Consider the following 9,154-nt stretch of genomic DNA (forward strand, 5'->3'; position numbering starts at 1 on the left):
AGGGGATTATTTCGTTCTAGTTGACTTTCCCCCATTTTTAGGAAGGTCTCACATGTAATAGAGAAGTTCAGGGACGACGCGACACCCGTGCATGTAACCCAATCCCTCTCGAGTCTGTAAAAAATACTCCGACAATATTTTGACAACAACCGTTGAAAGAAGAGGTGCTCAACATACTACATGTTTAAACAAAGGCCCGGCAACAATTACGCTAGCCTTTGGGACGAAATCTACGAGAGTTTCCTCTTAAAAATTGTTAAAATCTTCGAGCTCTATTGTCAGTAGAAGGCTGTTTGAGAGTTCGGAGTGGGTTTGACATCTTTCGGGCGTTGTTACGGCGACCGCAACGCTTAAAGCCCAAGGGTTGTCACCGGTCATTGAAAATGTCAATAGCAGTCGTCGTCCGCAAGAGACTTTTCCCATTGAAACGTCGCCACAAAAGCAGCTACAGTTTTTACACCACACAACCCATATTCAACTCCCGTCGACCAAGACTGCTCTATTCAAACACTCAAAACAATGGGTTAGAATTGCTCACGATCTCTATATATAGCTGTCGTTACTTTATAGTTTGTGGAGTTTAATCATTAACACGACTGTGGTGGGTGGAGGGGAAAAACGGTTTGTGTGTGTTGAGCCGTGGTCAGATGGTCAGAGAGTGGCAACGAAGTAAACAGAGTACTCGGTGAGTACTTCACTATGGATTATCGTTAAAACATCTGGGGCAAACAGTGCAAGGAAAAGTCCCGTAGGCATGGTAACATCGTCTTGGAGTAGTCTTGAGACCTAAGAGTGTTTGTGTCAATGTGTGAGGGACTGTAGGTCCCCCACAAGTGAAGAGAGACAGACGGTGTTCACAGCGTACTCCCATATATCTCACTGACAGTTTGTGCGTGCGTTTGCAGGGATTTCTTCGAGTGTATTCGTGAAGTTACTGGGATACTATCGTCAATACTCGTCTACAAATAATTTGCGGTATCTCGTATGGTCTCTTGGACAGCGTTACAACAAGGAAGTACTACAAGTGTACAAGTGCCACAGGAGTTTCTCAAAGTCGTTGGAGATGGAAATGAGGAATGCTGGTGACAGAACGTCTGTGAGTAAACTGTTGGGATTCAAAACTCAAGAGAAATTGTCGTTTATTGTTGGGGCTACACTCATGTGGTTGTTAACGTTTTCTACAGACTGAGAACTTTTTTTTTAAACGTACAACTCGGTAAGAATGGCGGCGGGAAAAGTTGCAGGACCAGAACTAGACATTCACCGGCTGTATATGGCACAGAAGAACAAAATGGATTACTATATGACGGCAAGGCAAAAAGCTACGGACTCTTTGCAAACGGGTGGAGGGGCTACAACCGTTTGGAACCAGCACGTCCTACGAAACGTACCGACGAAACGAGCCGCTCTACAACAGGGGATCAATCGGCTGAACTCGTCTACATTCGGGCGGCTTCGGCCGAGTCCGTTGGGTGGTACGAGAGCTCGCCCCCTCGGCACATCTCGGAGCATGTCAGCCATGTCTCGAGGGAGAAGATTTCACCAACTTCAAGATTTCCTTCTTGGAGAAGACTTCTTCCAAGACGACGACGACTTGGCGCTGACTTGTATGAAACTTCACGAAGTTGTGGTGGTCGGAACTGCGTCGAAAATGAGTTACAGGGAAACAAAACCTGAGGAAAAGTTACAACAACAGCAAAACGTCGTGTCGACTACGTCGGTTTACCCCGTACAGTTACCGGCTATAGAGGGGCAGAAGTCCCTGATTGAACCAATGGCACAAGAGTCGGTGGTTGCAACGAAACGTACTAGCAAGACTGGAAAACACCTCAGAAATAAACTTGCGCGCAGGCAAGCGCCAAAAACTTCTTCTCGTGCTTGGGAGCAACCGAGGCCTAAATCGTGCAACGAGACTGAGTCCTCTGATTTAGACTTAGACTCGAACGCCACACCACACGAATGCCAACCGCAAACGATTGAAGGAATAACAGACCCCCGGCCTAAAAGTGTTTCAGGACTTAAACCGGTAAAAGGAGTCCACTCCCCTAACCAGCAATGTACAGACGACGCTTCTACGGAACTTCTCACCGCTAGCAAGTCCCACTCCCTACGGAGTACAAATCGCATCACACCGCCCGTGTTAAAACTCAGTCCGCTGACATACTTCGAAGTGGACCGTAACAATCTCTGTATATCCGATACTCTTACTACCACTACGCAGAGCTCACCGCGGCCACTGTCACTACCTAACCGGGCGAGGAGGGCATCAGAGCCGGCAATATCGGTCGTGGCTCCGCCGGAGAAGAGAACGGATTCCCCGCCGAGAAAGTCCATCATACGGTCGAAGAGTACAGACGGGACGTCCTGTGACAGTTCTTCGGAGAGCGAAGGGGGTAGGCCCGAGACCAAGAGGTGCGCTAGGACGGTTAGGTTCATGGGGATGGAAGTGAAGATATATGCACCCGACGCACCCGTTATTGAAATTAGTCATAAGGGGTAGGTCACTTTAATATGCAAAATCCCACTGGCTTTATCTTAAACAGTTGATATTTTTATTGGGATATTTGGTAGCATTTTAGCTACCACCGACAAAGTCAACCATATTTTATGGAACGGCTGCCGGTTTGCGCAAATAGTGCGTTTTGTGCAAGTAAATTATTGTTAAAAAGGAGCACCGACTATACAGTATTTAATTGGTGTACAATAATTATTTGTCCTTTAGTTTGATATATAGCTTGATTGCCCTAATTCTGTAATTGACACTGTTGCAATCTAAAAAATCTATTCAGACATTATGAATGTCTCAAATTGCATTGTTGTATATAACGCTAGTTCACCTTTATTCGAGGGTAGCCTATATTCGTATTCAAATGTAGTACGGTGGTTTCAAATAATTCAATATTTTCAAAGAATTTGAAACCATTGTCCGCTAACTTGATGTCACTGAATATTGTTTTATCGTATATAACGGATAAAGGTCAACCCACGGATAAAAGTGACCTAGCATTGCATAATGAGTCTCAATGACCCAGCAAAAATGATGTGGAAATGTAACAAAAAAGCAAATTCAATGTTTTCATGTGAAAAGGACATATAAATGTAAGATAGACTTTTACGATTCCATTTGATGTGCATTGTAGTCAGATTCTTAGTTACAACTTTGAAACTGTTTAAAGGGGGGGGAGTGAAATGCGTAGCAGCTCACTGAAGGTGGTATCTCACTGCACTTGGGGCACAGGTGCGGCACTGCGGAGTTCGTTAACTACAACACTTTTGTGTTATTTTTGCCTATTTTTTATGATTTGCGTAATACGTAAAAGTATGACTTAGAAGACAACAAAATATACAAAACGTAAGAAAATTCGTTCGTTATCTCTGAAATTCGTTGAGTTATCTTTCGAATCCCGCAGTGTTGCACCGGTGCCCCAAGTACAGTGATATATACCATCTTTACACCCTTATTCCACTAGCTACAACGACTTCGCTACGCCTACGCTGCGACCTAGCGATTTGACAGAAAGCGCTCAACAAATTTCATGGATGAAAAGGGAATCTTTCCTGTATGCTTTGTGTATTTTGTTGTCTTTTCATTCGCACTCATTTGGCGTGTTTTTCTAATTATGATAACAAACACAATTTAGGTCACAGCGAGCGAGGTCACAGCGTAGTCGTCACCTAATAGAATGTGGGCTCTACTTAATAAGTTTTGAGTCTCCAAGCTAGTTTGGAGAGGGTACAAAATATTTGTTCTCACCTAAAAGGGACGCATGTTGTCAAACAAATTAAAACCGTGCACGTCTACCAAACACAATTGTCTGTTTGCGTCTCTTCTTTCCTTAATTCACCATAAGTTTGCAGTACAGAGACTTAACAAATACTAGCACGGTCTAATTTTAGTCGCTTAAGCCATCTTAAAAGGACCAGGTGTCAAATTGATCCACTGTTAAAGAAAAGAAGGCACTGAGAGATAAAGAAGGAGGCTTAACATTCTTTTGTTGTTAAGATCACTGCCATCAATATCTCGTCTTGTTGTTGACTCCTTTTCGTTCACCGTTTCTGTGTAAAGCTTTTTTTTCTTTCAGATTGAAATCCTTTGGTTAACTGTGTTATCGCTTAAGGTTCCTGTTTGTGGATAGGACAATGTACGGTTGGACTGACACGCATGTGATTAATGTTTTATCGTGTGATGTAACCGTATGGTGTTTGGCCCAGAACTCAGAGGTCCTGGGTTCGAATCCTGTTATGCTACCGATTTCGTGTCCTTGGGAAAGGCACTTGACACGACTTTCCTCTCTTTACTTAATTACTTGGGCCTACTGTCCATCCTTGGGCATAGGCCACGAACTAGCTGTTTCCATCTCCAGCGGTCCTAGGCGATTTCCTCCAGCTGTCCCCATGTGTAGCCAGACTCCCTCACGTCCGCCTGCAGGCTTCACCTCCAGGTGTTTTTAGGTCTTCCCCTGTTGTGCTTTCCTGTGGGGTTCCATGTGAAGGCTTCTCTAACTGTGCTTGAGGCTGGCTTGCGCAGGGTGTGACCCACCCAGGTCCACCGCTTGCGGAGTATTTCTGTCCCTACTGGTACCTGTCCGGTACGTTGCCATAGTTCTTCATTACGGATGGTGTTTGGCCAGTAGATTTTCAATATCTTCCGTAAGCAGGTGTTGATGAATGTTTGTACTTTCTTTGTTATGCCGGCTGTTGTTCTCTTTGCCGAGGCGTAAAAAAAAGGGTATCTGACTTTGGTTGGGGAAGTAAAAGGTGGTAGAAGGAGAGGGATTGGCTCCACTTTCTAACAATGTGCCCTAGACAGAGTGGATAACAACCTATGTAAATACTACCCCTACACGGCTTCAAAAGGCTATGTAACTACCGTGACTCTATCAAGCTTTGCTGTTGTCTGTATGTGACACTGTTAACGTTAGAATGAGTTAATAACGTAAGGTCTGTGTCGCATTGCCCAAAAGCAAATAAAGGAAACGTTGACTGAAGAGAAAAGGACGTGAGTCTGACAACAGGTTGCTGTGTAAGACGCCAATGTGACAAGATTGTCCCATTTAAGCTCGTCAGACTTTTAGCCCTCACCCCCAGACCATCTTCCCCCAACCCAACCCCTCTTAGACTTCCTATGGGGATGCAGAGAGAAGAATTTGGCAATGAAACCTACAAATGAGCTTTCATTGAGTTGTTTTTGAAACAAGGACTTTAAAAGTGTATGTTTCATCACGCGTTTGTAGGGTCGAACTCTACATCCACATGTGCTCCATACGACCGTTGTTGTAATGTTGAAGTTCATCAATCTCGCAAAACGTCATAAAAATGTATCTTTATAAAGTATTTGAAGTGTTAGATACTGAATAAACACAAGAATAACGGAAAATAAGTCCTCAATGCCTCGTTACACACAGGTACAACAATTGAAATATTGCAGCATAGCCGCGACTTGGAGAACCGATATCCAGTCGGGACGCAATGGCGCCCAATTCTACAGCTTTCCATCTAAAACTGAAGATATGTAAAGCATACCAATGAAAGGTAGACCTGTCGGTAGAACTGTTGAAGTCTTTGTTTTGCTGAAGCGAAGTCTTCGTTCCCCAAACATACCGAACGACGCCCTACATTTTGTGCTCCCTGAAAGCTTTATCCAAAAGGAAACATCCGGACGAACGTGAAAATAGCAACGTTTAATTTCTTTCTCCTCGCGTTTGCGTCACCCTTGCCGCACTACTGACGCTGAGACGTAAAGACGTGTGACGGACACAAAGAAAAATATTCGGGCACCTGAAAAACTGAAAGTTGGAACAAAGACCAATGGGTGGGGCTGGTTACTGACTAAACACTGGGCGTGGCATTTCACTTTCTCCGCGACCGGACGAATGACGTGGATATTAAAGGCTCTACGTTAACACAACCTAGAATGTTGGCCAAACTTTTGTTTTGTTATTACTATCCTATCTAGAGATTTTTATAGATAAAAATCAGACAGAGAGAGAGATAAGTACGGAGAAAGAGACAGAGAATGACAGCTACAGAAAGAGGGACTAAGAGAGACAGACAGGGAAAGAGAGAGACAGAGAATGAGAGAGACAGAGAGACGGAGAGACGCAGAGAGAGACAGAGAGAGAGAGAGAGTCTTTGAATAAGAAAGAGGGAGAGAGGGGTTTACAATGCTTGTGATCTAGTCACAATGATAACATCGATTAAAAGAAATAAAACATATTAATGTAGTTGCCGCTTCTGTTTGGAACGTACCTAGCCTTTCACCAAATAATCTGATTAGATTGGCCCACACGAGGGAAAGGTCAACGTTCTTCAAAGGTCAGCGTCCACAAGAACTATCTGAACTTTTTACCTATTCTATCCAAATGTATACGGTACCTATATCCCAGACCTTGTGGCTCAACTGGTAGCGGTCTCACATTTGTACGCTCCAAGCAGAGGTTGGGCTCCGGCTGCTTTTTAAAATTTGTTAAGGAGTTCTTTTCTACCTTTCTAACGCAAAAAGGGGAGGGCTAGCAACCCCTCCATGTAACAATATACCCTGCTAGAGAAAGAGCAAGGGAACTTGCTTCGCCCAAGTGCCACTAGGCAATAAATGAACCCAGACAAAAGTAACATGGGCGTTCCTTATGTTTACCTCCTACATAGCATGTGTTCCTTCATCCACAACCCGAAAACTCGTGTTACCCTTTCCTTGACCCTCTTGTATGTGATGCTTGTCTGAAAAGGACACACACAAAAAAAACGCCGTCCTTTTTTTAGTGTCACACTGAAAACCGAGCCAGACCGTCTCAATTGTATCAGAAGAAAATCCTTCCGGTTAAGCACCTTAAAGAAAGAGCCCTTCGACCTCCTTGAGAAAGTCCTAATGAGCTGCTGTACATACAACACTTGTAACGGCCGCTGCAACCCTTTGAGAGGTTTTAGACTGTGTCGGTAGAACAGCGACCCTGGGTGTTCAGAGTACATCTGAGCTAGCCTTTATATACTGTAAATGCAGAAATGTTCGCGGTAGATTAATGTTTGCGGTTTTCGCGGTGACCACTTCACTGCGAATTTGAAACCACCGCGAATATTATTCTATCATGATATTAGGTTGCAGTCTATGGTGTTACCGCGAACTTAAATCCACCGCGAAAAGCTCTTTTCCCGCTACCGCAAAATTAAATCCCCGCGAACTTTAATACATGTACAGTAGTGTCTACCAGGCTGGCTGTAGGAATAATATGTTTAGCCATAGGAGGGAAAAATGTGACTTTCCATCAAATAACTCCCCTGGCCAATTATTCAACCCAACCTTTTTTCTAGAATTCTACTCTCTATACCCAAGTAGAAAGGAGATTGCCGGAGGTTAGCCTTCGTGGTAGCCTAGTTGAAGATCGACAATGAGAAATAAGTTTGTTCGTAACGAAGAAAACTACTCTAGCAACTTGATACCCACCAGAGTATGCGACAGTGGCTATAAGTTAAGTAACTGGTACGGTTTTAAAACTTTGTCCACCTAAACTAAAAAAGGAAATAAAACACTGTCGATGATAGTCAAGAACCCTTGGGAATATTTTCCGAGGACCTTTTCGCTCAATGGTTTGTCGGAAGCAATCAGTACTAAAACAATCTTGGTTACGCTAAGAGGGCGGGTATAATAGGGTTGGAATGATTGATATGTAAACAGGAGAAGATAAGAGCATTTTTCCCGCCTTTTTTACACTTTAGCTCATGCGCAGGACGGTTTGAACTCGCCATGCGTGTCTCGATTCATCTTGGGTAAGATGTCAAAGGAGAAGAACCCTTAGACATAAACAAAACACGCTTGGACATTTATCATCTATGGTCTATACAAAAAATGTTTACAAGTCAGGGGCCTTCACCTCTGACCTTACCCATGCGCAGATTAAACGAATCATTCCAGAGTAGGTTGGGGGGGGGGGGGGGGGGCGATAATATAAATAACTTGCTACCTGTCAAGCTATGAAAACAAGAACAGACAGAAGTATATCCCGTTACCATTTTTATTTACTTTTTTGCACTCTTTCGAACAATGTTCAGTCATTTGCCGTCAACACGCACTACTGTCTGGAGTGGATCTTTTCACAGTATGATTCTTACAAGATATTTCCAAGTTTACAACATGTTTCTTGTCACGGTAGGTCAGTGCAAACTATCTATTCAATATAGCTTAGGTATGTATAATTTTTGCTTTGTTTATGCTAGATGTTCAGATTATGATAAGCATATTTCTATGATGTATCCCTGCAGTGAACTAGCGATACCAAATGAACTTAATAATAATACCAAATAAAAGACAGTAAGAAAAGATAGCTGCCAATTGCGTTCATTTCGTAACATTCTGTCACCTCTGTATGTATAACATACATGTCATGTCAGTACTATGTAATTCTATTACACCATTTAATAAACCATAATCCTAACATTCCATCGGAATGTCTAAACTAGTTTATCGCATGTACCTGCAAGTAGCAAAGTAACAAATTATGTGTTGAGTTCACTATCATATGTTTATGAAAAAAACTAGAATTAACCAGCACGAAAACAGTTGGGAATTGCCCAATTTTTCCGATTGACTCCGTCAGCCTTGTTCAAGTTACAGACCCGTTTACTGTAATCTCCAAGCAGATCCTATGGTGCCATAAGATGGTATCAAAGCTGGCCAAGGAGTATAGCCGGCCAAAGGGAGTCAAACTGGGCACCTACGGTGGGTTTGATACTATATTAAGCCACCGTGGATCTGCTTGGAGATTAGTTTACTGCAGCTTCCGGGACGTGACGTTGGAGACACGTGACTGCAGCGATGGGTCGTAGGTGCCAGATAACCTGTGTCACCCCCCGTCTCTGTTCAACTATTTCAGTGTTGGTCAGGTAAAGTTATTTTCATGATACATGTTTCTCTAATTGTTTAGTATCTTTGCTGTGGAAGCAGTCAAAGAATTTCAGGGTGCACTTAGCATTCAATCATATCTAAGATTAGCATAAACACCATAGATATCCCACTTGCAGTTTGACAACTGATATCAATGCATATTATATTCAATGACATAAAGCTAACTGCGCTACTTTGAATGTGCTATACTTATCTCTAACACTAAAACAACAACAAAAATTGCACCACTACGACTACGTATGCACTGCGTAAAGACAA

The 9,154-nt window shown here is 43.1% G+C and overlaps 1 protein-coding gene across 1 annotated transcript; it reads left to right on the plus strand.

Moving 5' to 3' along the window:
* The first annotated feature begins 559 nt into the window (after positions 1–559).
* LOC118429570 lies at positions 560–3,258 on the plus strand. The gene is made up of 2 exons (XM_035840100.1): positions 560–685; positions 906–3,258. The coding sequence occupies exon 2, from the start codon at positions 1,223–1,225 to the stop codon at positions 2,498–2,500; it is 1,278 nt and encodes a 425-aa protein (XP_035695993.1). The 5' UTR covers positions 560–685; positions 906–1,222; the 3' UTR covers positions 2,501–3,258.
* The last annotated feature ends 5,896 nt before the right edge of the window (positions 3,259–9,154 follow it).

The sequence above is a fragment of the Branchiostoma floridae genome, chromosome 13, assembly GCF_000003815.2.
Source record: "Branchiostoma floridae strain S238N-H82 chromosome 13, Bfl_VNyyK, whole genome shotgun sequence".
Taxonomy (NCBI): Eukaryota; Metazoa; Chordata; class Leptocardii; order Amphioxiformes; family Branchiostomatidae; genus Branchiostoma; species Branchiostoma floridae.